Source organism: Pelodiscus sinensis, chromosome 3 (genome assembly GCF_052426305.1).
Source record: "Pelodiscus sinensis isolate ZL-2025 chromosome 3, ASM5242630v1, whole genome shotgun sequence".
In the NCBI taxonomy this organism is placed as follows: domain Eukaryota; kingdom Metazoa; phylum Chordata; order Testudines; family Trionychidae; genus Pelodiscus; species Pelodiscus sinensis.
This window is the reverse complement of record NC_143054.1, coordinates 90375871-90397626: the sequence shown is the minus strand read 5'-3', so window position 1 is coordinate 90397626 and position 21756 is coordinate 90375871. Positions and strand designations below refer to the sequence as shown.

The 21756-nt window shown below is 40.7% G+C and overlaps 1 protein-coding gene across 3 annotated transcripts in view; it reads right to left on the bottom strand.

Moving 5' to 3' along the window:
* The window catches only part of NKAIN2 (sodium/potassium transporting ATPase interacting 2), a 748339-nt gene that overhangs the window by 562487 nt on the left and 164096 nt on the right, over positions 1-21756 (bottom strand). For 2 of the 3 annotated variants that reach the window (XM_006139449.5, XM_014581722.4), the window contains exon 2: positions 11957-12061. The exons of the other annotated variant lie outside the window; for it this stretch is intronic. In XM_006139449.5, the coding sequence (XP_006139511.1) occupies positions 11957-12061 (105 nt within the window). The remainder of the gene's footprint in view (positions 1-11956; positions 12062-21756) is intronic. 3 annotated transcript variants of the gene reach the window in all.

The window sequence follows — 21756 nt, the reverse complement described above, 5'->3', positions numbered from 1 at the left end:
CTGCCATTTTTAAATGCCCGGTAGTTCGAACTACCTGCCCGCGGTTACACGCAGCACGGGCTAGGTAGTTTGAATTAAAGCTCCTAATTCGAACTACCGTTACTCCTCATTGCAGGAGGAGATATTTAAATCCCGGGCTTCATTTGCAAGTTCGAATGACTACGTTAGCCACCCTAGTTCAAACTAGGGTGGCTAGTGTAGACATACCCTCAGTTGCCAGCTGATCCAAGAGATGAGGATGGTTTTATTTCAAACCCAATTCCAGCAGTGAAAAACATTGTAATCCAAAGTAAGTATGACTACAGAAGAAAATGTTTAGATCTTTGGATAGCTTCCCTTCACACCTTGAAACAACATGTGCTCTTACTGCCTCGGTCTCAGCTCAAGTACAGACATCTTTCAAGGAAAAAGAAAATACGTCTGACATCTACAATGAGATTGTTCTAGTAGTTGGAGGTCTATAGAACACCTAGCATATGGACTGACATCCAATTGAAAATAAAATCAATAGACAAGAGCTGGCTGAAATGTTCACTGCAAATTGGCAATTGAAGTGTATGAGTTTTTAAGTCTGATATGAAAGCAATTGTAGGATTTTACATCATCAGTAACTCAAATCAGTACAATTAGTGTTATTTTGAAGATAACTCAGGAAAAGACAAAGGCTGCTCTATATTTGCACCAATTTGCATAGTACTTTTCAACTGTGTTTATGGTGATTTGGGTTAATGTGAATTTCTTCAGACCTTTTTAAATTTCCAATACCACATATTCAATGTTTAAACAGCTGGTGTTACACATCGGTTCAGAACTATTTTTCCCCAGTAAGTAACACAGTAATCTGAGCTTTCTGTAGGATAGCCATTCTAATAGGTCTTCCCATAAAATTTAGCATATTGAAACTAGGTTTGGGTGGATGACTAGCTTAGTTTTCTCCAACATGTTGAATAATAAGGCACAAAATTGCCTGCAAGAAATTCATAATAGTGGTTGCAGAGTACAGATTTTAACACATGGGAATATCCTAAACAGCCAGCAATTAGTGATTCTGTAACAATGCTGACCCATGAGTGCAGACAATGGCAAACTGGGACTTGCCCCCAATTGAGTTAATTAAAATTCATCTCTTCTCATTATCAATATAAATCCCCATTCATTGATTGCAAACCCCAAATGACCCTCACCTACATGGATCATCACACCAGTGCAGCCATAGACTAATAGCCACCAGTGAGTGAATTGGGGCAATCCCTGAATGTAGAAAAGGCTTTGGAATAAGAGGTCCTGAATGTAAAGCCATCCTCCTTTTATCAAATCTCCTTCCAAATTAACAACCACGTTCCCTTCACAACTGCCCATGTTAACTGAGCTTCACATCTAGGTGATGGTCAGCAAATTTAGGCTGTGATGATCTTGGAATGGAGACAGTTTGGAGAGTACTACAGCCATGTACCCCTTCCTGTCCATGTGTCACCGGCTGCTTTCCTCTATAGCTTTATTGGTGTGAGTCCTTCCCTCTGCAGCCCATGCAATCAATCTAAAATAGTTTTCCTAGCTCTGCATCTCACAGATTCTCAATTCCTTCTCATTTAGTAGATAAATCTCTCTCTCCCTCTTTTCTCTTGCCCATGCCTCTTACCTTCCTCTTCCATACTGCAGTTTTATTCAAGGGGCCAGTGACTTACTTGTTGAAAATGTATCTAGCTGCTCTGAACATATTAATTCTATAGAGTTTGAGGATAAAATTTGTATGAGGGAGGCCATTGAAAATGATGTGTTGTGCTGAAACAGTTTCATTTGGACCAGTTTGAACTGTTTCTGCATTACACCAAAGTAGTGTCATCAGCAAAGCACCACTTAATTGCTTGCAGTACCACCAAAATATCTAGAAATCTTGACATTTGGGAGCATTTGATTAGTATAGCAAAAATAAGTTTCAGGCAAACTAAAATAGAAACCCCACATATTATGCGTGCATATTTAGACAGCTGTCTGTATTAAATCAAAAGCATATTATATTTTTTCCTTTGTAGCTAGTCTGCAAATCCAGCTCAGCTATTAGCAACCAAAAATATGAAAGATGAAACCGCTTTACAACAGATCTAAGCATTCAGTTACATTATTCCTGTTTCCCTGACAACCTACCAGCATTCATGATCCAACAAAATTCCCAGCTGAGTTGCTGATCAGATGTTTAATAATTCAGAGGTCTCTCTATTTCTCTCTTTGTGTGGGATGGCATTTGTCACTAATGACAGAGCCACCAGCAAACAGCTCTTTGTCCATTTCTCTGATGTGCCAAGTGTGACGTAATGTCAGCTTTGTTAAGCTAAGCAAATCTGCTCAAATGCCTTTGCACAGAACAACAGTGAAAACAAAAGGATAAGAACACAACACTGATCAAGAATGATGCCCTCAACAGAACAATGGCTATCATTAGTTCTTATCTTTGTTTGGAAACTATTGTTTTCTTTTAAAGGAGGCACTGAAGTGTGCATTAAAATACTAGTAGAATTATCAGCTAATTGCTATTATTACTGGGCTATTTCTAACTTGAAAACCTCACTTCATTGATATAAGAGTCATTTAAACACTACAATGCCTTCCTTTTTTGTGTAGTCTTTATTGCAGAAAAAGAAAAATAACCAAAGTACACAAACCCAGATTATGTATTTGTTTAGATACAGCCCTGAGCTAGGAGTTTTAAGATACACCAACCTGGGAGTACCGCAGGAAACAATGTGCCTCAGAGAGATGTCTTCAGGGGACAATTTGGCCTGGCCTACACTAGATGCATAGCTGGATTTGGCTTACTTCAAGCTAAGCCACCACAGCATCTACACTGCGGAGGTCAATGGGAGCACACGCTTCTGTTGGCTTCCCTTATTCCTTGCAGAAGGAATACAGGACACTGGTGGGGGGATGACTTCAGCATTCAATTTGGGGGTCTCAGCTTCAATTGCTAAATCGAATGCTAGAAGATTGACCTTCAAAGTTTCGATCTTCTCTGTAGTATAGACATGTTCTTTGTTTCTTATTTCCCCCTTGTTTTGCAGAGCCAGTGGTTGGCTATTGGACAAGGCTCTGCCCAGACCACATTCACTTGTTCTGTGTAGGGAGGAGGAAGTTGGTACACAGTGCCCTTTTATTTTACATTTCCTGGACCCAATATTCAGTCACCCACATAAGAACGTGTGGGGCAGGGTGCATAGTGCCAGCCACAATCTAACCTTTAATAATGCTATATGCTCAAAATAATTCATTTAAACCCAACAGGATTTATAGAATTTAGTAATATGCTTCTCTAGAATGTGGTTAAATGGCAATTTACTGGGCTTTCTTTTTTTATTTTTGCAGCTATTTCAGAATCACGTTGTTCATTAGTTTCCACTTTTCACTTTGTGGGCATTCATTTGCTTTTACATCAGCACCCCCACCAATAAAGAAAGAAAATTATATATTAGTTTTCCTTGTGTTCTCTACATTATCATAAACTGTTTTGTTCATTTTTGTTTAGGATAAAAATGTATCTATTTATTTAGTCTCAAGAAATTTATCAAAACCTAATTTTAAAATAAATGCTTTCTTCATTTCTCTCTGCCCTTCTCTCCAATTTGTATTATTATTTAAACATTAATATTGCCCTGTATTGGTGGGATCCTAAAAAGTGCAGGGCAATACTAATATATATGAAAAGCAAAAAATGAAATTGGCTCAGAGTTTTACTGTCTAAGGCTATGTCTACACTATAGCCTTTTTGAGCAAAAACATATGCAAATGAGGTTGAGTGTGGAATATCACCGTGCCTCATTTGCATAATTAATGAGCGCCCATTTTCGCACAAGAGGATTTTGTGTAGAAAGGAGCCTCCGCTTTTTTTTCCCAGAAGACCGGCTCTTGCACAAGAGGGAGATTGGGTGCAAAAAGGAGCCGTGTAGACTGCTCCTTTTTTCACAAAAGCCTCTAATATGGACGTGTTATCTTGACTTAGAGCTCCGAGAGGCACTGGGGATGCATAACTCTATAATGGCCCTGGTGAAGAGCTTTTTCAACATAGCAGCAGTGGGACATCTATACACACCCTCCTATGAAAAAGCTTTTTCGGAAAAGGGCTTATTCTGCCATTGGAAAAAGTCGTTCATTATTTCAACTTTCTGTTGAAATAACAGAATTGCAGTGTGGACTCCAGTATTTTTTTGTGTGTGGAAAACCAGCTATTATTCCGGAAAAATGGTACAGTGTAGACGTGCCCTCAGACATGACCAAGTACTTCTATAGCATCCCTAATGGGTGTTTGTCTCACCTTTTTTGTAAAATTCTTTGAGGATGGGGATTCTACAAATTCTATATGTAATCTGTTCCATTGTTTAACTATCCTTATACACAGGGCTCTGTGAACTGCAGCGAGCCCCACTCGCCAGCAGCGCTTTCCAGCAATCTGTGCATGCGCAGATTGTTCTGCGCATGCGCAGATCGCCCAAACCCGGTTCTTCCAGGTTGCAATCTACTTGCCACGGGCAAGTAGATTGTATTATTTGTCAAGCCCTGCAGGTTTAACCTCACTAGTCCAGAACTCTCTGGTTCAGAAACATCCACGGTCCAGCATGATTTAGTCGGATGTCTACTTTTCATAGGTGTGGCCAAGTTTCCCACGGTCCCATAAAGTTTGTTTACAGCCACCAATCCTAGCGCTTAATGTTCTGTGCTGTTATTTAGTTCTAATTTACCCCTACATGTCCTCTAAGAACCCAGTAAGCGATGAAAGTGTTGGTAATGCTGACAGACAATATTGACCTCCTGTGATCTGGAAATTTCTCTGTTTCAAAACCAGTCAGGTCCCAAAGGTGTCAGACTGGAGAGGTTCAACTTGTCGTTAGAAAGCATTTACTAATATGTAACTTAAATCTCTGTTTTTGAAAACTAAGCCTATTATTTCTTCTCTTATTGTTGGTAGGAAGAGTGAACAATTGATCACCATCCTCTTTAAACTACCTCTTCATATACTTGAAGACTATGTCTCATCTCAGTCTTCTCTACATTAAACATGAACAATTCATTCAATTTTTCCTGCTAGCACATTCTAAAAGCTACGAAGAGTGCATCAATTCAGTTCTATTCCAAGCAGTGCAAACTTAATCTGTACTTGTTAACTTGTATTGTGTGCCAGCAGGGTTCACATGGGTTAGTTACTGTCCAGCACACTCTAAAATTCACAGTAGAATTCACACCCCTCTACCACGAATTAATGTACCTTGTAGACAAGCTCTAAGGAAAAATGTTCCTATGTATCCTGACTTTTTTTTGCAGTGGCAGCTTTATACAGTTGCAATTAAAGTTTATTTTATAGCAGTAAGCCCTCCAGTCTGGTGTGATTGTACAAAACTTTAGGCAGCTAGGCCTGATGTTCAGCAAAGCTGTAATGTGTTTTTTCATAGTCACTGCTCAGTTTAAGAAACATAAAAAGGTAGCTAAAATTGGCTTCAGTAATTTAGTATATTAGGAAAGTAGGGGATTCATTCAGGAAGTAAGACCACAGTCTTAGTGATGAATGGGAATCAACTTGAATCACTGAACCAAAATATGCAGCCAAGGCAGAAATGAAGTGTGAAAACACTTATTGTAGCTGATGCAGCAGCACTAGAAACAGAGTTAATAAGAAGAACTGTGATATGGAAAAATATTAGAAAAAATTAAGTTTAAAAAATGCTAAGAAATGAGTTCTGGCCATGGTCTATGAGTAGCTGACTTTGAGCCTAAGGAGATATGCTTCATCTTTTAAGCAGGTGTACCCCTTGTTAAATGACCCATGCAGCTAACTATAAAAGAAAACTAAGCATAGATAAGTTAGTGTAGGAACAGGCATATGATAAAATGGTAGAATAGCATCAGTAACAATTTAAGTAGTTTATGTGAATTGATAATGAACTGCATGATATTGTTTAATGAGTCAGTGTTGTGCCATCCTTAATATCCCATATAATCGCTGATCCTGTATACAATTACCAAGGAGCAGAACACAGGAGATGAACTAAGATATGAAGAATGAGCACATGAACAGCAATTCTTGGTGTTTTCTTTAAGTTAATCATCTGTTTTTCAAAAAGTTTGCATACCTTTATAGAAAACAATCGCAAATAGACAGGTTTAAAGAGAAATATGAATTTTCAAATATGAGAATAAAGAATACAATCATTAAAAAGTTTTAAGTTGTTGTCCTTGACAGCTTTAATAAATCAGTCTTTGAATTTATATTCTTAAATTCTGATCCAGCACAAACTCTAGAAAATGGGAGTTGGATCAGAAATCTGGAGTCTGAGAAATCATGTCATTTGAAACCTTTATGTATTATGTCAGAATCAAAATTTTAACACTCAAGATTTAAGAGACAGGTCGGAGTTGAAAAACATGAGTCTTAATCCAGGTTTTGAATCCTTCTGACAGAGGTTTTCAGAGGTTTAGGTTGGGCTCATCTAGTCAATGGATTATAAGTCAAAACCCAACATAATCAAGTTAAAAGCATGTTCTCACTGAGATATTCCTAAGATTTGTGGGGAACAAAATAATATGCTTTTATAATGCTAAAAAATAGTCCATTTCCTAATATTTAAACGCACAAATCTGCTAGATGATTTTGGCTTGAATTTTTCTTGCTAAAATTTTTTAAATTGATTTGTGCCACCTGCTTCTGTTGATATGATAAAAGAAATTCTGCCATCACCAAAATCAATGGGAATTTTAACACTGATTTCAATAGGATCAAAACTGTACCCAGAAAGTTTATTTCATACAGGCAGTCCCCGACTTACGCGGATCCGACTGAAGCGGCAGCAGCGGCGGTTCCCCGCGCCTCTGAGGTTTTGCTCTGGACCGTCCCCAGCAGACCACAGGCTCCCGGACTGAAGCCGCAGCCACGGCGGGGTCCCTCGCCTCTGAGGCTTTGCCAGAGCAAAGCCTCAGAGGTGCGGCACCCCGCTGCCGCTGTGGCTCTGCTCCCCGTGTCCCTGGTCTGCTGGGGGGGGGGGGAGCGCAGCTAGTGTGCTCCCCCCCTCCCCCCAGCAGACCAGGCTTTTGTTTTGGACTCTGGGGCAGAGCAGCTGGGGCACTGCCGATTGGTCCTGCAGCGCCCGCTCTGGGCACTACTGGACCAACCCGGCAGCACCCCAGCTGCTCTGCCCCAGGTCCTGATTCAGCCGCTGCTGGTCAGTTTCAGCAGCAGCTGAATCAGGACGCCTGGGGCAGAGCAGATGGGGTGCTGCTGGGTTGGTCCAGTAGCACCAGGAGCGGCCTACTGGAGCAACCCAGCAGCACCCCAGCTGCTCTGCCCCAGGCGTCCCCAAGTCAGCTTCTGCTGAAACTGACCAGCGCTGACTACAGGAAGCCCCAGGCAGAGTTGCTCTGCCCCGGGCTTCCTGGAATCAGCTGCTGATCAGTTTCAGCAGCAGCTGACTTGGGGACGCCTGGGGTTCTTAAGTTGATTCTGTATGTAAGTCAGAACTGGCGGTCAGTTTCAGCAGTGTCTGAATCTAGACGCCAGTTCCGACTTACATACAGATTCAACTTAAGAACAAACCTACAGTCCCTATCTTGTACGTAACCCGGGGACTGCCTGTATTTCAGTCACCTTTGCTGATAAGAAAGGTTGATTAACTTTGTTTATGCTTTAGTTCAACTTTGGTCCTCGACCTTTTGTTTTTAGATAAGTTATTGCCCCAAACAGGATATTTGCTTCATGAGATGTAAGACTTTGAGGGTCTTCCAATCCAGTCCAGACACGTGTTTGTCCAACCTGTCCATAAAAATCTTCAGGGATGGGGATCTCACTACCTCTCTTAAAAGCCTATTCCAGATCTTACCTTTATAATTAGAAAGTTTTACTTAATATGTTAAACTGAATTTTCCTTCCAGCTGATTAAGTCAATACTTCCTGTCCTACTGGACACAGAAGACAACTGATCACTTCAAGATTAAACATGCCCAGTTTTTTTAACCTTTCCACATAGATCAAGTTTTCTAAATAGTTTATTTGTGTTGCTGTCTTCTGGACTCTCTCCAGTCTGTCCACATTTTCCCTAAAGTGTGGTGCCCTGAACTGAACACAGCACTCCAGCTGAGACCTCACCAGGGTCAAGTACAGTCTGACAGTAACCTCCTGTGTTTTAGGCTCTATCTGTCCAGCCACAGAGTAGCAGTCTACATCTAGCAGTGTAGCCACAACAGCACTAGTAACAGGAGTGGAGGCACATGCAGATTTGTACTTAGCATGACTCAGATGTGCCTTTGCTGCTGCTAACTGTGCTACTGTTGCTACACTGCTATTTATACTCATGCTAGCTAGATGAAGGCTAGTGGGATCCTGTCTAGATGAGCAGCAGTGGTTCATAGTGAAGTCACAATCATATATACAATAATCCTTTTAAAACAGTCCAGAATATGTTGATTTCAGCCTTTTTTTGCAACTAGTTTCAAGAATAATTGCTGCTTTTATGAAATTACCATTTTCTTTCTTGAGAACTAGAAATTAAGTCTGGTTCATTAGTTTCCATATTTTGTGGTCCTATAACCTTCTAAATCAATTGTGGTTGTCTTCTGTAACACATTTTTCATCTCGGCAAACGCAAAGCTGTTGCTAGAATAATCCTACTGCTCTGCTCTCCAAAACTCTGCATATTATCACACAATGCCTCTAAAATTATATATTGTATCTGAAAGTGTTAACAATGAAAATGGATTTAAGCAACTATTACTATACTTTATATTATATTAGTATAATAATAAGGTGCATAACTGAATTTCCTTTTTGCTAAAGAACCTTGTGAATAATAGTTAAAAGATGTTTAAAAATAGGTTCTATATTAAAATCACAAAAGGAAAGGAGTCCTGTCTTTAACAGACTTTGCATAGATCTGTGATTACCATGATGTACTATACTATATAAAACTGTAAATAAGTAAGTGGATGTCATGATAGTGAATAGTCTTTCAAATAAAATGACTAAAGTTACTACAGTAACTATAAAGAAAACTAATCTTAATACTCTTTCCTTATGATATTCCATCTGTAAAAGTATGTCTCTACACCTTTAACTTGTTCCATATCACATACAGCAATTTTTAATGCATTTAGAACTTACTTCATTCATTGCCACTATTTTTTTCTGAACTTACCATGTCAGAAGTTTGCCTAAAAACTAGATGAGTTGGGATGCATGATATCTGCTATTTCTGTCTAATCTGGCAGCTTTCTAATGGGCTCAACATTTTGTAGAATAGCCATTATTTAACATACCACTGCAAATGGAGGAAGGTAAAGGGCTGAAATGCCTCTGCCTCAGTGGACTCCTTTACTGAAAAAAATTATCTATCTATCACAGTATTGCCCAGAAAGCCCAAATAATAATAATACTTCTTATTTAACACTTTGAGTAGCTCTGAAAGTGCATTGCAAAGAAAAGCAGACGAGGGGACTGAGGCACAAGAATGTAACTTGCCCAAGACCCCTCCCCCAAAATGTCATAGCAAAGCCAGGAATAAACCCCTCTTCCTTCTGAATCTAAGTTCAGTGCTCCATCTGCTAAATCACATTGCCTCTTCTGCACTAAAGATTAGGTCCCTGTTACACATGACAATAAACAAATAGAGATCCTGCTCTAAAGAACTCCATTTAAAATCTCGGTCTTGCAAACTCTTACAGATCTGCTTAACTATATTTACTTTCAGTTCTTTTGAATTGTTCATGTGTATTGTTGACTAATATATGCTTTATAATTACACCATGCATATATTAGTATGTATTAAGCACAACTAGAATGAAACAAAACGGTATAGCTGCTATATCACCTACACTGGCCAATACCTTTACTATAAATCTGATCAATTAATTTGCGTATCTCATAACACCTTACACTAGTTGAAGTAAACTTTGGTGTAATAATATCAGAAAGCTATAGAGTATCATTTACCACAGCAACAGAAAGGGGGCTATTTTCATAGGGTTTGCTAGCATATCCTAAATTAGGGGTAGGCAATAATTTTTTATTTCAAGATTTTGGAGAGTAGTCAAGGGCTGCACTCTTCCATGATACTAATGGAGGAAGTGAGGAGTCTGAGATGGAGTTGGGGTGAAGAAGGTAGTTGTATCTGGGGCAGTAGACTAGAATGCAGGGGTTTGGGATGTGACCTAGGGCAGGAGGGGGTTGTGACCTAGGGTGCAGGAGTTTGGGTTGGGACCTAGGACAGGAGTGAGTTGGGACCTGGGGCAGAAGATTGGGCTGCCAAATCTGGGAGGGGGAATGGATGCAGAAAGGGGTAGAGAGTTTGGGTTATATGGGTTAGGAGGCAGGAGTGGGGGGGGGGGCAGAGGGTTGGAAGGAGAGGGAGGCTGGAGGCAGAGGCAGGCTCTGGCCAGGAGACTTACCTGAATGACTCCTGGACAGTAGCCCAGTTCATTTCTGAAGCAGCCTACCTGCCTGCCCAGCCCCTGTGCAGGCTGCAGCAGCCATGTGTGTGTGAATAAGTACAATCCTGGTGGAAGGTGGGGAATGGTATCCCCTCCAAACCCACAGAATGCCTCACCCTGATGAGGAGGAGGAAGAAGATGACCAGGGAGGACATTCTATATCAAAGCAAAATCTTGCAATCCAGTTCTGTATCAGACAGTGCTTAGGCACCTAATATGACTGACAGCATGGTGACAGGGAGGGACAAGAACTAGGCCCAAGAGTCCCCGCAGGATAAGAAGCAGTAAATACACCAGAACATAATGGCTGCGTCTAGACTGGCACGATTTTGAGGAAATACTTTTAAAGGAAAAGTTTTTCCGTTAAAAGTATTTCCGCAAGAGTGTCTAGACTAGCACGGATGCTTTTGTGCAAAAAGTGCTTTTGCGAAAAAGCATCCATGCCAATCTAGACGTGCTTTTGCCATTAGGCTTTCTTGTGCAAAAAATTAAGGTGCCTGTCTACACTGGCCCTCTTGCTCAAGTATTCTTGAGCAAGAGGGCTTATCCCTGAGCGGGAGCAGGGAAGTATTTGCACAAGAAGCACTGATTTTGTACATTACAAAGTCAGTGCTCTTGCGCAAATTCAAGCGGCCAGTGTAGACAGCTGGCAAGTTTTTGCGCAAAAGCATGTGCTTTTGCGCAAAATCTTGCCAGTCTGGACGCACCCAATGTGTCTTTTCAGGCAGCAAACCCAAATGCTGCAGACTTTAGCTGACCCACACATCCAAAAGTCCCTTTGCAGGACTCCATGGTTGGTGTTTCCTAAATCTCTCCACTCCCCAGCATACTGTGTGAAATCACAGACTGCATACTTCCACCTACCACTGCACACTGAGGAAAGCAAAGAAAACCACATCTTCTCATCTGTGAGAGTCGGGATTAGTGTTTGTGTAGCCACAACACATCTGTTTACAAAATTGGACATAAAAGTTTACATTCTTTTAATTTTAGATCCTCCTGTGCCCCATTAGATTTGTATAACATTACATGTCAGTTTGGTACTTTAATTTTCTGCAGTGTTTTTTTTCTCTCAGTAAAATTATATTTTTGGAGGATCAAATGATCATTATTAGTTCACAACAAATGTTACAGAATGCATAGCAGTATTTTAAAAAGCCAACAATACTTGTAAATGCACACCAAGCATCAAAGAATCCTTAGCTTCGGGAAAACACCCAGACAAATGTATTAACATACTGCTAGCTCCACATAATTCATAGAAGCATCCAAAGCTCCAGACCTAACATAAGAGATACCAGTAGGCAAGGACTCATGAATACATAATGTAGATTACACAATATAGATATAGCAGAAGAGAACACTACTGTGGGTGGTTTTTAAAATGCAAATATGGTTAATAAGCTCTAACTTCATTGGTATAGAAAAGGGAGCCACAGATCACCTTTGACCTTAGGAGGAATCACTGCATTCCATTGGCCAGTAACCATCTACTACAAACCTGAGTAGCCCCTGAACAGTTAGGTGCTGACCCTCCATGATCTGTCCATCTCATAGGGTGCATGGACCTTGAGCAACAGTTGAAAGGAATGCAGAAATGTTGCACCTAGCAAAAATAAGAAATCAAGGTCATTTCAGCTTGGAAGCTAGAATGTCAGGACCATGTGTCCAGGATTGACAGACAATGATGGCCTACAATGCATAAGCAGCATACAGAAATCATCTTCAATAGACTATCAGCTGTACAAACTCTATGTTGACATTACAGAACTTCAGGAAATGAGACTTGCAGATGCTCGTTCAGTCCAAGTGACCAATTACACCTTCTTTTGGCAAGGTACAAGCAACAAAGAAAAACATCTGCATGGTGTCAGCTTTGCAGCGAAAAACAAATGAATGAAGCTCCTAGAAACACACTTTGGGAAATCAGAGCATACCATCTCACTTAAGCTTCATACAATCATCAGCTCTGTGAACATTATTAGTACTTATGCACCAATACTCCAAACTAGTCCCAAGGAGAAGGGTATATTTTACAACTCTTTGTATCAAGTCATAAAAGAATACCATCAACTGAGCAATTTTTCCTCCTTTAATGACTTCAATGTAAATATTGGCACATACAATAAGTCATGGACAGATTGACTAGGACATTTTGGCATTGCCAACATTTATGAGAACAGCAACAACCAAATGTGCATTATCAATTCATATTTTACAGGAAAAGATCACTACAAAGTTTTATGGCAACAACCAAGTGCAAGCCACTGGCACCTGTTATCATCAGGAGGAAAGACCTACGTTTACTGCAGAACATTCAAATGCCCCCTCTCTCTCACCCCACCACACACAGTGCTGATCATGACATTCACCACTCATTGATTATTAGCAATGTAAAAATTATAGCCAAGAAACTGCATAGAACAAAACCTTAGGAGCAAACTCAAAATCAATGCTATTAATGTAAAAAACAGAAGAAATGCCAGGAGTTTGTGAAGACTTTTGAACTTAGCATGCATGAAGTCATTACCAGAGAAGGCAGAGTAATTTTGGGAAGATTAAAGAACAACAATCCACAAAACACGTTTAGCAACAATTTGGGAAAGAGACTGTCAAGAAAGGACTGGTATGAAGAAAATGGAGTGAAACTGTTATCTCTCATCAGTACTAAAAAACAAAACCTATCTGAAACACAACAAGAAGCCAACAGAGAGCATCAAAAAGAGACTTCAACATGCAAAAACAAGATACAAAAACCACTGTGCAAATCCTTCGTTGAACAAGCTCTGTGAAGAGATCCAGACAGCCTCAGACACAGGAAAACTCACAAGTTGTGCATTACAGTCCAAAGAAAACTCTAGGTCCCACTGTCAACAACACTGTCGTTGGCAACGAAATCATTACAGATAAAAGTAAGCAGTTGTCTCATTAGGTTGAACACTATTCAGAGCTATATGCATAAGAAAGAGACTAGTGAATTTTTGGTCCAAATACCAACTCTATAGGTTGTGCTAGAGATAGACATGAAGCCCACTATAGAAGACCTAGGCAAGACCATTGATTTTCTATTAAGTGGAACGACTCCTGGAAAAGATGGCATTCCAACAGAAATCCTTAAGCTCTGGAAAGACAGCCCATTACCATACCTTCATCAGCTGCTACTTCAATGCTGGCAAGAGGGTGCAGGGCTACAAAAGATGTGTGACACACACATCATCACTACGTATAAAAATAAAGACAAAAAGGGCAACTACAAGGGTATCTCAGGGTATGTCTACACTACCCCGCTAGTTCGAACTAGCGGGGTAATGTATGCATACCGCACTTGCTAATGAAGCCCGGGATTTGAATTTCCCGGGCTTCATTAGCATAAGCGGGGAGCCGCCATTTTTAAATCCCCGCTGCTTCGAACCCCGTGTAGCGCGGCTACACGGGGCTCGAACTAGGTAGTTCGGACTAGGGTGCCTATTCCGAACTACCGGTACACCTCGTTTCACGAGGAGTAACGGTAGTTCGGAATAGGACCCTAGTCCGAACTACCTAGTTCGAGCCCCGTGTAGCCGCACTACACGGGGTTCGAAGCAGTGGGGATTTAAAAATGGCGGCTCCCCGCTTATGCTAATGAAGCCCGGGAAATTCAAATCCCGGGCTTCATTAGCAAGTGCGGTATGCATACATTACCCCACTAGTTCGAACTAGTGGGGTAGTGTAGACATACCCTCACTATTAAGTGTGGCAGGGAAAGCCTTTGCAAAAGTCACTTGAGTCCAACTAAAGCATCTGGTGAATCATGTCTGCACTGAATCACAGTACAGGTTTTCAGGGCTGAGGATCCATTAGAGACATGATGTTTTCTCTGTGACAACTCTAAGAAAAAAATGCAGAGAGCTAAACCAATCATTGTACATCACCTCTGTGGACCTAAACAAAGCATTCTACACAGTCAGCAAAGCACATCTATTTGCAATACTAGAGAAGACAAGATGCCTACAAACCTTGTTATATCTTATATCTTCATTCCATAATAATATGAGAGCTACTATCTAATTTGACGGGTTCAGTTCAAGCTGACATGAGATGAAAAGCAGAATTAAGCATGGATGTGTTCTTGCCCCCACACACTTTGGAATCTTCTCAGTATTTTTGAACTGTTCATCTAAGGACATGAAAGGTGGAGTGTCTCTCCACCCAAGATCAGATGGGAAATTCTTCAACCTTTCCTGACTTAAGTGAAAGACCAGCGTCAAAGAGGTGCTAATCAGGGAACTTCTATTCATTGATGATGTTGCCCTCAAGTCCCTCACTGAAGATCTACCGTAAGAACTCACACACTGCCTTTCAAGTGCCTGTCAGTCATTTGCTCTCACCATCAGTATCAAGCAAAGAGTTGTATTGGGACAGGGGTTCCCAAAAGATCCTCCAATTTCCTTAAATGTAAACCAGCAATTCAGCTATTTAGGTTCTACAGTGACCACCAGCCTCTCACTGGATGAGGAACTAAATGTTCACATTGGAAAGGCTGCTACAACCTTTACCCAACTAAAAGAGCATGGAACAACTCAAAGCTTACCCTCAAGACCAAAATGCTAGTGCACTAAGCTTACATCCTCAGCACTCTTCTGTATGGTGAGGAGACACGGACAACTTATTTTCATCAGAGAAAAAGTAAAGGAGCTAAGACAACCTCCCTGTTAGTTTTGTTGTCCACCCAGTCTTACAGTTAAGAAGTTTTTTTCTTGAGAATTAATCTAAATCTTCTATTCTGTAGTTCAAAACCATTGCCTCTTGTCCTGCCTGCTGTGGCAAGATAGGAAAACTTGTCTCTAATTTTTCATAGCAGCCTTTCAAGTATCTAAAGACTTATCACATCCTCCCCTAACTTTTTGAAACTAAACATACTATATCTATCAGCCTTTGCTCATATTCTGGCATTCCAGTCTTTGGACATCTTTGTCACTTGCTGCTGGATCTTTTCCAATTTCTCCACATCCTTTTAAGAAACTGGTGACCAAAATTGGGCTGGGGCCTAACTCCTTGGGGGGCAGGACGTGTGTGTGTGTGTGTGTGTGTGTGTGTGTGTGTGTGTGTGTGTGTGTGAAAAGGGTGGTAAGCTTCTGTTTAGTGGACTATGGAGGCTGCATGGTCAGGGTGTGAACAGACTGGAACTGTGCTTCCACCTCACCAGAGCTTAGCTGAAGGGCAGAGAGGCTTCCCCATACCAGTGCTGCCCAGGGCTTTGACACATGCAGGGCTTGGGTCTGCCTGGTCAGCACTCTAGGCTGGAGGGTCTTCTTCTTTCTAAGGGAACCAGCCCAGCCATAGGTAGTAGGGGAAGGAAAGATCCTGCCATCCAGACTTTTTGCTGAGCTGAATGCTCCTGCCAGGGGCTGATTCTAGGCACAACACTAGGAGCAGGATGTGCCCTGATACTGTGTTTGCACCAATGCCAGATGGAAATGGGATGGAGCTGAGCTGATGGGGAGCAGTCCCTGCCAACAGCCTTGCACATCTACCTTCATCATTGGTCACTGGACCCTCCTGCTCAGCACTGAAAGGCAATCAGTTGGTGAGCAAGGATCTGGCCAGTAGCAGGATCCACCAATACTGAGGGGACAGAAAATATGGGACAATTCATCCGTTTTTAAGAAAAAGTCAGGATGCCTGCAGGAGGGCTTAATAAAAGAACTGTCCCTTAAAAAATGGGATGTCCAGTCACCAGTGTTTCCTCTAACAGTTTCTATCCTTGGGTAGGATGAGTTTTCTTTTGGGCGGGTTGAAATTTCTTATGTGCACCACCAACACATGCACACATTTTAAGCAGTCCATATGGGTGAAAGGAAATACCTTAAACCAGGACATCTGTGTCTAGTTGCTGTGAGTTACCCTTAGGGTACGTCTAGACTACATGGCTCTGTCAATGGAGCCATGTAAAATAGTTTACTCAACATAGTAATCCCCGCTTCATTAAAATAAAAATGGCCACCATGCTGTGCCACTTTTTTCGAAAAAACCCTGTAGTCTAGACACACCCTAGCTGTATGAAAAAAATGGTTGTACAAGTTGGGTGAAAGAAAAAAGTACAGTAGGAAGTGCATTTCTCAATAATTCATCCCCAATTCCATCATCCACCCACATGAAAATCAACAATCCTGGGAGACAGCATTAAAAGACAATCTATTCTTTTCTTATTAGTTGACTTTTTCTTCTTGTGATCTATAGCCCCTAAACACCCAAATTTCACATATTATGAATACAGAAAGGCAGTTGAAATTCTCTGGGCTAACCAATATGTGTATGTAATGAAAGAGATGTAATAATTCATAATCATGTGGTTGCAGTTAATGATTTTGATGCTTGCCAAAGGCATAGCCATTTAGGTTAGTGGAGCTCAGTAATATAGTTTCTCACCCAATGTTTTCATCTGTAGCCTAATGGTGTGAAAATAGAACTCTTTTAGTGGACTATGAAATCAACCAGTAAAATATTTATCTCATGGGCTAGGCTAGGCTGAATACAGCATGGTGATCTATCATCTATGCAAGAAGTTGCTCACTGCCCTATGGTACTCTGTGCTCAGGTTGCTATAGGATGTATCAGTCCAAAGAAGATTACTAAACATGCACTATGACACAAATGAGGATATTGGAAAGGGATTTAAAGTGTGGTTGTGGTCTGAAAAGTGACCCTGCAAAAAACATTGGGGAGGAGGGAGGTGGCGTTCCATGTTAATTATCTCTCAGAGAAGTTATAGGAATTTAGTTTAGTTTCCATGTGAAAGAAGGTTTGGTTTATTTCTTATTTTATAACTGCCAGTCCTGACAATGCAAACTTGGAATCTGAAAGTCAAATTGTGTTCTTTCTGGCATCTGCATCAGTGTCTCTGAGCCAACTGACACATAAGTGCAGTCAAGGTGTATTTCTAATTACAGTGCATATTAGAGTTTCTGCAGTTGGAATTCAGAGAATAATGCAAGGATGTGCAAGCGATTGATCTGATTTCATCTCCTCACCTAGCTGTATTGGCATTATAATACTAAGAGGAATAAGTAGTTGTAAAAGCTCAGTTTTCTCAGGAAATATTTTTGGCAGTTTTCTCTCTTCACCCTCCCCACCCTCCCCTGAGATCTGCACTGAGGACTTTGCTATTCAATATATTCATAAATGGTCTAGAAAAGAGGGTAAATAGTGAGGTAGCAAAAATTGCAAATGATAAAAAATTACGTAAGAAAGTTAAGAACAAAACTGCCTGCAGAGTTTAAAAGGCTGTCACAAAAAAATGGGTGGTTGGACAACAAAATGGCTGAGGAAATTCAGTGTTGATCATACAAAATAATGCAAATTGAAAAAAAACATCCATCTATACATACAAAGATGATGGGTTCTAAATTAGCTGTTACCACTCAAGAAAGAGATTGTGGAGTTCTCATACAAAGTTCTCAGAAAACATCCACTCAATGTGCAGCAGCAGTCAAAAAAGCTAACAGCACGTTAGGAACCATTAGAAAAGGGATAGATAATAAGACAGGAAATATCATAATGCCTCTTCATAAATCTATGATACGCCCACATCTTGAATACTGCATGCACTTCTGGTCACCTCCTCTCAAAAAAGATATATTAGAATTGGAAAAGGTGAAGAGAAGGGCAACAGAAATGATTAGGGGTATGGAACAGTTCTGTACAAGAAGAGATTAAAAAGACTGGGACTGTTCTGCTTAGAAAAGAGAGGCGACTAAGGGAGGAATATGACTAAGGTCTATACAATCACAAATGGTAGGGAGAAAGTAAATAGGGAAGTTTTATCTAGTCCTTCACATAATAAAAAAAACTAGGGGTCACTTATTGAAATTAATACAGAATGGCTGTGTCTACACTGGCCTCCCTTTTGGAAAAGGGATGCTAATGTAGCACTTTGGAATAGGCAAATCCGCGGGGGATTTAAATATCCCCCACGGTATTTGCATTAACATGGCTGCCGCTTTTTTCTGGCTTGGAGATAAGCCGGAGAAAAGCGCCAGTCTAGACGTGATTCTCCGGAAAATAAAGCCTTTTCCGGAGGATCTCTTATTCCTACTTAAAAGGAGGATCTCTTATTCCTCTCTTAAAAGTAGGAATCAGAGATCCTCCACAAATTAGCTATTAGCAAAGATGGTGACAGACATAACCACGTGTTTTAGCTGTCCCTAAACCTTCAGCTGCCTAAAGCCAGGGTTTGACAATAGGGGGAAGATCACTAGAAATTGTTCTGATCTGTTCATTCCTCTGAAACATCTAGTGCTGGTCACAGATAAATGAGGTCAGGCTCAATATGGTCATTTTTATATACAGTAATTCCTCATTTAACACTATAGATATGTTTCAGAAAATGATCGTGTTAAGTGAAAACGTGTTGTGCGGGGTCAATTTTCCCATTGAAAATAATGGAAAAGGTGGGAGTTGCATTTCAAGCGGTGGTGTCTGTTGGGACCGGGACATAAGGGGAAAAAGGGGACTGGGTTACAGCAGGGAGGGGAGGTGTTTGGCTCTGGGGAAGGGAACGGGATGATAGGAGAGGGGGATTGGGTTGGGAGTATGCCCCTGTGACGGGTCTGCTGGGACCCACACTGCATCCGGCAAGGGGGCGTCGCCGAGGAACAGCGCGGCGAGCGGCAAACCTTCCACTGCTTTGCAGGGAGGCAGGGGAAGCCCCGCGCAGCCACTGGCGATGGGCCGGCTGGGGAAACCCAGCCACCAGCCTGTAAGTGGGGGCGGAGGAGAGGGGGCAAGGTGTCGGGCGACGGGGAGTCAGCGGGGAATGGTGTGGCGAGCGATGAACCCTCCGCCGCTTTGCAGGGAGACGGGGGAAGCCCCGTGCAGCCGCTGGCAACAGGCCGGCTGGGGAAATCGTGTTATTCCGGGGACAGTCGTGTAATTCAAAAAACATTCCCTTAAAAAAATCATGCTATCATGAAAACATGTTAAGCAGGCACGTGTTAAATGAGTAATTACTGAAATGCCCATTTCTGTAATGCAGAAGATTTTAGGAATGAGATTACATGGGCCTATTTTATTCATCTCCCCCAACATATATATATGTATTTTATCTTATACAAGAAACAGCAAATTCATACATTTACAACCCCTACTATGTAATTATATCATTTCGAAGAAAGAAGTGGATGTACTTGTTTCTCAGCACTTTAGAGCATGAACAGCATCCTTGAAAGTGTCTAAGAATAAAAAGATGGCAACAAACTGTTTGGGTGGTAGTTTTTAGTTCTGTGCACTAACCATTACTCTCTAGACATCAGAAACTTTTTGATACTCACTGGAAATACTTATTGTATAAAGTGAAAAAGAATGAAAGCCTCACTGTTGATGTTCAGGACAGCCATCATTTCTGCTCTGTAGAGGAAGATTCTTTGTTTCCCAGTTAGAAAAGTTTGCATGTGACACAGAAAGCTGAAGTGAAGTCACAGCATGAGAACAAAGTGCTCAATGAGATGAAGTGAAGTTATACTCTGAAATGTGACTGTAAAATGTCATCATGATGTTCTGTTTTTACTGTCTCTTAATGATTTTTAGATCAAATGTGTTGACTTTACATATAAAAAGATAGATTTCCTAATTTCCTGCACTGGAAGCCCAACCAGGGAATCTATTCTATAAAATGTCACCAGATATGACTGAACAGTTGTAGGGAGCAGAGTTACTGAGTAAGAAGATGCTATGTTTACACATTCACTGTACTATTACATATTTTAAATGTTATTTTGAAAATGGATAAAATAGACTCTAGTCTTAAAGACAAGTTAAAGTGATCTCATTTATGGAGTAGCAGAGCCATTGCACCTACTATATATTTAGGCTGTCTTGTTGATTAATTTGTGGTGGGAGAACTAAGAACAATAGGATCAGTCATAATGGGTCTCAAGATTGGGAATCTGCCCCACAAAATAGCTAATTGGTTGCCACTTGTTGTGAACATTTCTGAATTCAGGATCTCAAGTATCAGTTCCGAGTAGGACACAGCCAGAAATAAACACTATGACAAAGGCTGATAAAAAACTGCAATGGACAGAGAGCAGAGGAAAAACAGGGCTTAATGAAACAGAAATGGAAGGAAAAAGTGAAAGAACTAAGATGATTATTGCTGCCTTGTTTTTGCTGGGCATGAGGTTAGTTATATTTAATGGTCTTTTGTTTATAATATGGCAAAATATTGGGTCCAGCTAATGGCACATGGAGAACTGAAAGTTTTGTAGTTTGTTTTGGACAAATCAAAAATGTTCTGAACCACAAAGTAGCTTATGAGAATGCCCAAAGCAATCTGGTGTTTGAAAAATATTTTCCAATTGTTTTATAATGATTTTAGTCACCATATCTCCCTTGGAGCTGCCCTTTGAGTTGCCCTCTAATTTTATTTTTCTAAGAAATCTTTTTGAGGGATGCAGAACACCACATAGGAGCTCTGACCCAATTGTTTCTGCAGCTGTGTATGTGAGGCTAGTCACCGTTAGCATTTATTAGTGACTCTGGCATAGCAATTTTGTACCCTCCAAGCATCTTCCTGCCTTATTATGTACCTGCACTGCATAATGACTGTACTTGATTTGGCCAACACTATGTCATTTTTAACCTGAAATATACTGCCACTGGACCATCATTTGTTTACTTTCCACCTCACTTATCACTGGTTTTAAAAGCCTGACTTTAAAAGCCTCTCTTCCCACTATAATTGGATGTCTCCATCAGATTCAAGGAAAACCTTTACAAGGTTTTTAAAATCAGTCCACTTTGATGGGGCATATGTACTCTGCATGAAGCCCAGCAGCCAAACCCAGCTCCATACTGTCTTAGCTAGGAAGCAGCTGAGAGTAAGGACTGACCACGTATGAAATACTAAAGCTACTATTGATTCAGCTGTGTGAGAGAGAAGTCCAGCAATCACAAGTAAGGATATACAAAAGTTAAAGTTTTAGCCAGTTGGCTACAATACAGAATCTCTGCATTTTATAGTATAGAATAGGTAACACAGTAATTGACGGAAGTTCATATTAAGAGGAAATTAATTTTGGAACTGCTCTGTGCATCAGATTACCATCTGTAAAATGGGAATAATGCATGCCCACCTTTGTGATGCTCTTTGAATTTTATGGATGACAGTTTCAATTGTTATTACCCTATATGCAGCATTGGGAAGTTAACATTATTGCAAAAACTTTTTAAAAAGCGAATATTTTTCTTCCACTATTTGATCTGAGGAAATGGGTCTGGCCCACGAAAGCTCATCACCTATTAAACCATCTTGTTAATCTTTAA